General features: G+C 48.6%; 1 protein-coding gene across 1 annotated transcript in view; it reads left to right on the top strand.

Annotated features, from left to right (window-relative positions):
- Nucleotides 1–576: 576 nt before the first annotated feature.
- The window catches only part of LOC125943457 (sodium-dependent proline transporter-like), a 45,055-nt gene continuing 37,593 nt past the window's right edge, over nucleotides 577–8,038 (top strand). Inside the window, exon 1 of the mRNA XM_049662783.1 lies at nucleotides 577–697. Coding sequence (XP_049518740.1) covers nucleotides 577–697 — 121 coding nt within the window. The remainder of the gene's footprint in view (nucleotides 698–8,038) is intronic.

The raw sequence follows: 8,038 nt of genomic DNA, 5'->3' as shown, positions 1-8,038 counted from the left end.
GTCCATGTGCTTTAGTAATTCCAACGCTATGAGGAAGAAGGACCAAGAGAAAGGGGGATGACAACAGCAGGACCCTGTGATACGGAGCGCCCCGCTGAGAAATGGCAAGCCACTCTCCTCAGCGAGGCAGCCGAAGTCCAGGAGTGGGCCGTCCAGCAGGCCAGGGCCATTGCCGAGGATCTCGGAAGATTTTCTCAGGCGATGGACCCCTGGCAGCCTACCGCCGGGCGCCAACAGCAATAACCGTTAGACAAATAAAGTTTATTCCTATCTTATCCTATCCTACGGCATAAATGATAATGACACAGTTACGATCGACTGATGCGCCCCAGTGCGTCGGGCTCATACAGCTACTGCGAAGTTGTGGAAAGAAGATGTAGAAGAAGAAGTGAGTCCCTGGCGATGAGCCGTTGTTCCCCGTGGTGGGAAACGACCGCGCTAGGTTTTGGGCTCCTACAGACTTGTCGGTTCGCGCTCCCCAGCGTCATCGTCGACGCACGAAGCCTCTTCCGTGCGCGGCTCCGTGAGTACACGAAGATTCTTTGCGAACCAACCGGTCATTGGTTGCTCGCTACCATGCAAGTGGAAAGGCAGCATTTCCGCGACCGGTCAGACTGCCTGTTCTGCTGCATCAACTTCTGCATCGGGCTCAGCAACCTGGCCACCTTTCCCCACCTCATCTACGACAACGGGGGACGTAAGTTGCACCTCTCAATAAGGGATGCTAAACGGAAACACTAAATTTTCTGATATGTATTTTTTGCGGCGAAGCTGTTACGGGTTCAACTTTCGATCGTCGCATCCGGCAATAGAAAAAAAACCTCTCATTGGCCGTATGCTGTATGTGCGAGTGAAAGCGAGCGAGGGCGAGGGACGCACGCTTTCAAGGGGAGCGAACGCACGGCGGAGAGCAAACGCGACTTATGGGCGAGTGAAAAAGTCACACGCCTGCGCGGCACACGCAGCACAGTCACAGCGTAAGCTGGTGGAGCGGCTCAAGAGTAGCTCCAATTTGGGCACCACTCACAACAGGGTGTTCGCGGGAGTCTGTTCGCCTCGTTTTGACGAGACCGATCTGAACTGTCCTCCCGGCGTCGACGGCAAGCTGCGGCTTGTAGTGCTCTCTGCACAGCAGTCTGCTGAGCCCGATCAAGTCTTACAACTGCAACTTACATGTCAGGCGCGCCGCGTTTGCATGCACCTGAACTAGATGGCGCCACCATACTGGCGGAGGCTGGGCAGCTCGGGAGCGCGTTTATAGCGCGCCTCGTCTGAATCGCATATCGTCGTCTGCGCCTGCGGACGCTGCGTTCGGAGGCATCTTACCTATATTGCGCCACCATACTGGCGGAGGCTCGAGTCGTCTCCTCCTGCGTTTGCGTTATAGGGTATTTTCCGCTGCCCGATAGACAAGAAAATGATCGCCAGAAGGCGCTGCTGCGCCTCCTGACAGGGCCCCCAATGTGGAAATTTCAAGCAGCGCGGTCGCTCCGTGGTGCAGTCTCCGCTTTGTTTAGATTGTTTCGCCCGCGCTTTCCTTCGCTGCTCGTGCTCACGGCGCTCTGTTTTCGACGGCAGCAGATCGCCTGCTTGCTGCACAGCGATGCAAAGACTGCAGTGCGGTTTCAAGACGGTTGCCGACGCCAACTGCTTTTTTCGTGGCGGCAACCTCAAGAAAGGGGAGCGTGTGCTTCCACACGTGTGTGGTGTTGAACAAATTGTGGGCGGTGATGTGACAGTGAAAGCCAAGTGCGTGACGGAGGTGTCCAACGAGATTGTATACGACACCGGGTTAGAGGTACACACCAAGTTCAGTAATTTAGTCACTTTTATTTCTCTATGATGCAGTAACAAAGCGATCACGCATGCTTACAGAGATGTGCAGAGACGGTGACGATTGCGGTTGGTTTCGTTGGTCGCTGGGCGCGCACACACCGCTGCTCTCAATTGGACTCCCAGGGAGCGGCATCAGCGCTGTCAGCACAGAAAGAACACATGCACTACCGATAAGCCAATAAAATTAATTAACGAAGCAAGTACTGCATATGCGCATAATGCCTTATATCATGCTGTATAAATATTTAATGTATATCATGCCTTATTCAATCCAGATGTTGGAGTCATGGAAACTCATTGCATTAGTGAGCAAGGTATCTTTTCACTGGTCACGAGAAATCACTCGTACAAACTGCCCCGCGAAATGAACCCAGATCACGGTAACCAGCGATTACCTTGGGACCAGCCGCACTAGTGCAAGAATTAGCGATACATGGTTCATCAAAGCAAATCTAGTTTCTCGTCGGGCGAATGGCCCCGCCGCAGCTAAAGCAAGCTCACACCGATGGCCAGCTACTACACGAAACGAAGATTCTTGGCAGGAAGACTGAAGCAGGAAGAATCTGCAAGGTGGCAATTACTTAAAAACATGCTTGGATATTGTGAACCCAGAAAGCATGGCCAAGCAACAAACATAACGCGCGCTTCTCGGGCAGCTGCTTTGCGATCTGCCGCTTACCGACGCATGCGATGACCGCAGCTTGCATTAAATAATGATTGCCACCACACAAAAGACACGTAACGTGCGGCCCCTTTTGTTGCCTGTACAACTAGGAATTTAAGTTGCAGCGTTTGGATAAAGGATATAATTATCTTGAGCCAGTCTTTGCCGATCGCGAGTGAACGAACAGTACAATCAATTAAATTCGTAGGTTTTACGTGCCGAAAGCACAATATCATTGAGGCACGCTGTAATGGAGGGTCTCAGGAATAAATTTGACCACCGGGGGTTCTTTAACGTGGACAAAAATCAAAGTACAGGGTAAGAACTGTATTCTTGCATTTCGCCCCCATTGAAATGCGGCCGCCGTGGCCGGGAGTCGAGCTCGCGCCGTCGAGCTTAGCGGCGCTACACGTATGCATTTACCGCTAAGCTAACACGGCGGATGTCACTGTACGATTCAACCACGCGACACGTCTAAACAAACGGCCATGCGGTAAATGCCATGCATTTACCGCATGGCCATTTACCGCATACCGTGGCCATGCGACCATGCGGCCATGCGCTCGCCGTCACGAAAACAACGCACGCGATCGCTCGCGCCGTAGGGAACACGGGCGTGCGCTGACCCGGCGGCGACCTTCGACACTTCTATCCTTACGCCAGTGGAGTGGGTGGCGCTGGTGCCGCGCGGCCAAACTTTAGGTTGCCTCGTCTATAGCAAGCACTTGCGTGGCTCAGTGGTCGAGTATCCGGCTCCCACGCGGCGGCCGTGGGTTAGATACCGGCGGAAATCGGGTAGTTTTTTCGCATTTCCGGCGATAGCGGTTTCGCGGCGGTTGCGGCTGTCGGCGGCATCATCGCGTTCCGGAACGGCTATTGGAATGAGCCCATAACGGCTCAAGGCCGTTTCACATGGCGCGATTTTCACACAGCGACACAGCGAATTCCGTCTCAGCGACCGCCGCGACGTCGCAGGCTCTCCGCGACGGATTCAAACATGTTGGAATTTCCGTCGCTGAGTCGCAGCGATCGGCGCGATGTGGTGGAGCAACGTGACGTAACAGCAAGCGCCGTCGAAATAGGCACTTTCTTGTTTTACCGCGTGTTGGAAGCTCAGCGGAGCAATGTCGCGCACCAGTTTCAATGATGTTTTAACAGAGCGTACCCACCAGCGCCTGTGGCTCAGGAGCTTCATCAGCAATTTCTTTCTCCAGCTCGCACAATTCATTTAAAAGGAGAAGCTGCATGCTATCTAGGTCGGGATAGCATGCATGCACCGATTCAACATACGGCACGTACCCTCACGATCGTCGCCGTCGTCAACGTCTTCATTGCTACAAATTGTGCCAGGCACTTGCACACTTAATAGTAGCTTCTTCTTTTGGAGAGGCAAATACTCCTGCAGGAGAAGAGTTGTGGCTTCCATCGTACCGCAACAACACTAGAGTGTACAAAACAAAACCACCCCACCACGCCGCACGCTTATGCGGTTTGTGCAGCATTTTCACTAGCCGCAACTGCGGACTAAGCGATCGCAGTCTCAACGCGTTTAAAGGCTGAAATATTGTGTACTATTCTATTTTCAAAAAAATAATATGAAATTGTAATATTTCACTAGTTTCTATGTTGTTTTTATTTAACGATGCAGGCATGGATACTTTGTGAGGAGGGAGCAACCTTGGGCGTCGCTGTGACGGAAATTGCGCGGTCAAAGACGCATGTGAAAGCTGCCAGCGAAAATCGCTCTGCGACGTGCGCGACAGAACGATTTTTTTCGCCCCAATCGCGCCATGTGAAACGGCCCTTACGCTGTAAAATCGCGATGGCGAGGGACGCGCGCTTTTACGGGGAGCGAACGTACGGCGGAGAGCAGAGAGAGAGAGAGAGATTATAGTTGGAAAGGGTGAAAGATTGGGTTAAAGTGCAGCGGAGCGCAAACGTGACTTATGTGCGAGTGGAAGCGCGCGAGGGCGAGGGACGCGCGCTTTCATGGTGAGCGAACGCACGGCCGGCGGAGAGCAAACGCGACTTCCCAGTGGAAGAGGAGGGGTGAGCAAGGAGGGCATCGAGGCACCCTAGACTGTGCGCGTGCGTGCCCGCTCTCCCACTCCGGCGCATGCGCAAAGCCCTGCCGGCCTCTGCCGCCTGTGCCGCAGACTCTCCCCTAACAGTGCCGACAACGGCGTTTAGCCGTTCCGCCACGTAGCCAGCGTTTTAACAGTGGTTGTGTGCGGTCATACAAAGAACGCGCACAAGTGTTGTCGACGGCGGGGGCGTTTTGCCCGCGTTCGCACCGAACGCGCGCGGCGTTGGTGACGTGTTTACGAAGAACGTGCCAACGTTTGCCGTACACACTATGGTGGTGTACCGTAGCGACCATAAGGCCATGGTCCCTGTGGTCACTAAATAAATGGAAACCACCGGATCATATACATTTCTCAGTCTCTATTAGTTCGAATAACCAATTACATCATCACCTCTTAATAGACATAATTAGAAATACCTAATTCCCACCATAGCACGGCTTCGCTGGTCTTCCATCTCTACCCCAGTGGAAGGGCTGACAGATTTTTTGTTCACAATATCACCTAAGTTGTAACTTCTAGTAAACTGAAGATTTATTTGCTATTTCCAATAGCGACGCTGAAGACACAGGGCCCCATACACTTGATTGTCATCTTTTGGCACTGAGACAGGGTTGCCTGTGCTCTCTTGAACGCCAGCGGTACGTGAGTTCCGCGGAGCGGGTTTTGGGTCACCTCGAGAGATAGCGGAACGCGGCGTGCTCCTTCAGGCGCTTTTATACTTCCAACTGGGCAATGTGCTCTGTATCCCTGGCGTCTTTCGCTGCCTGTTTTCAGCCAGTTTTCTTCTTCTGCCTGGGCAGCGTTCATATGGAGCACTGCGCAATATAGCGTGCTGCCATGTGGTGCAGTGAGGTGTGCCGTTGCTACCATGCACTACACCCATTTTAAGATTACGGCTAGTATCACCTCCAACCAATCTGCTTTGCCGTTAGGCAATTCGTGCGTACATATCTATTCTCGATTACGGGAGAGCAAGCAATTTTTTTCGTCATTGCTTTCGTTTTACTTGCGCACCACTGCGACCGCGGGCTTGCGTATAGTTTCCTGGATTTCCTATAGAACCGGCATGATACATTAAGAGGAAGCTTTAGTTCCGGCCTCTCTTCTATGCCGGATGCTCAAATAAACGTAAAATGCAAAAATGCTTGTATGAGAAAACCGCTCAACATATTTGAATGAGAATTATTGCATTTAAGAGAGAAAGCTAAATCACAGTGATTGCAGCACACGCAATTTTGCTTTAGGCCATGGCATTTTTTACAAGAATTGCAGGGAATCGGTAAATCTGAAAATAAAATAGAAGTTTACAAACTCATATCTGAGCACCAAAAACAAATATCGCATTTTATACACTCGCATTCATTGGAGCATCTAAATCGGTATAATTTATGTATGGACGTACCACTTTAGTGAACTTGTTACAATGTTTGAAAATGTTTTGTAATTGTCATATAGAGAAGTTAGGGGTATATATTAGGGTAGCGTATGATATATCATTTCTGACCACATTAGATGAAATATTAGGTGCAGGTTTCAGAACTGCGATATCGTTTTTAGTTGCTGAGGCACAGAGTTGTATACTTGTGTCCTTCAATTTCGCAATTTTTTAAATAACGTGTAGCGAAACTACATTCGGAAGCGCTTTTTAACTAGAGCGGGAAATTTCTTTTGCAGGTAGAAAGATAGGTCTTGCAGCTGTTTTCTACATCTCGTTAAAAAGCACAAACGGTTTTGTGAAATCGTGAGGCAGTCGACATATAGCGGGGCTTCTGGCCTAAACCTGCCTTACCTGCCTTTTCACTATAGCATATCTGTGGGTTGCTCACTATGTTGTTATACCAGTTCACAGGATATAACAAAACTGTAGTTATGCGTAACTAAGTACATAATTTACACGGAAAACTGCCGTACTTGGAAATAAAGCGGCTTTTGGTGACGCTAGAAACGCTGCGGTCTACTGGTCTTTCAGAAACCCCTCTAGTCATTGAGCTTAGTTTTGGTTGCTGCGCACCTTTTTCAATAATAATTTTATTACTCATCCAATAAAATTCAAATTGGCTGTTACACCTAAACACCCAGTGCTTGGGAGGGGGCATGCAGGTCAGCTAAGGATGCCGACCAACCTTACACAAGTGTCGATGTAAGAACAAACGATTGTTAAAAAATTATTGATGCTTGAAACAATACACACTACTATATATTCTTTTGCGTCACTGAATGAAGCACAAGAGAAATCGGCTTACACACACTGCGCAGATGTATCCGTATTCATAACAAAGAAGACAATGTGCTGCAACAAGGTAAGTTCTAGGTCATGAACATGCCTGTTGGGAAAGGAAACAATGAATAGGGTAACAAAAAAACTTCAACGCGCCGTATACATGAACTAAATGCAATGAATACTTTATATGTTACTGACAATCATTAAATTTGTTGGCTTTCCAAAGAATAATGACACCAGGTCTTTAACTTTTTTTTAGCTTTCCTAACGATCGCTATATTGTGAAGTTCTTCTGGAATGGAGGTAAATATACATGTATATGGGACATAATATTGACGCCTTCGTTACCATAGTTAGTGTATGTTCTCGGTATAAGATACCATTCTCCTTGTCTCAGTGTTTCAGCATTCATCGTTTTTATACTCGACGTTAAAGTATAGCATAACGCTTTTATTGGTGTGTTTTTGGCATTCGAAGTGCTGCCATTACAATTCTATGTTTAGCTGTGTGTAATCGCGGACCAAAAGCTACCTTTCTTGCAATTCTTCTAAGAAGCTTATTATTCTTATTTCACCGATTCTGCAAGCAACCAGCCGTATATTCTCAAGTCATATAGGGTGATGCTTTCCACTGTCGATTATACCCCTTACACCGTGCATTAAGATTGACTTCAACTCGCAGCCTATAGATATATGATGGCACTGTCCTCAAATTGTTACACACTTGTGAAACATGCGCGTACGTTGTAAGGTACTTGTTATGTCGTCACCCTTAGATAAAACGTGTGTTTTGGCGCTCTGACGTCACTAAGGTCTTCGATCGTTGTATCTAAGATAGGAAGCGCGCGCATGTGTGTGGTTCTGTGATGTCACTGATTCGTACCTCTGTATATAGCTATTTAAGGTGCTCACGTAAGTGCCTTGTGGTTATTTTCCGTTGTATTGCAAGTGACAATCACCATGTGTTCCGGAAAGTAGGCTCCTGCGTACTTGAAGCTACAGCATTGCTCATCTATATAGAATTACAAATACTTAAGATTTGTGGTAATCTTTGGCTTGCTATGACGCTATAGCTTCTTGGTTCAATTATGATCCTGACTGCGTTAAATTCTTAGATATACAGGTCCTACTGCGTTATTTGAAGAGTGCTGTTGCTTTGAACGCACATGCTTGCTGAACACATCTAATAATGATTGAGTAACTTTTGTGGCATTCTTAGAGGGCTTTTTTA

Source organism: Dermacentor silvarum, chromosome 2 (genome assembly GCF_013339745.2).
Source record: "Dermacentor silvarum isolate Dsil-2018 chromosome 2, BIME_Dsil_1.4, whole genome shotgun sequence".
NCBI lineage: Eukaryota > Metazoa > Arthropoda > Arachnida > Ixodida > Ixodidae > Dermacentor > Dermacentor silvarum.
Note: the sequence above shows the minus strand (reverse complement) of the source record. Positions and strands in the feature narration are given on the sequence as shown.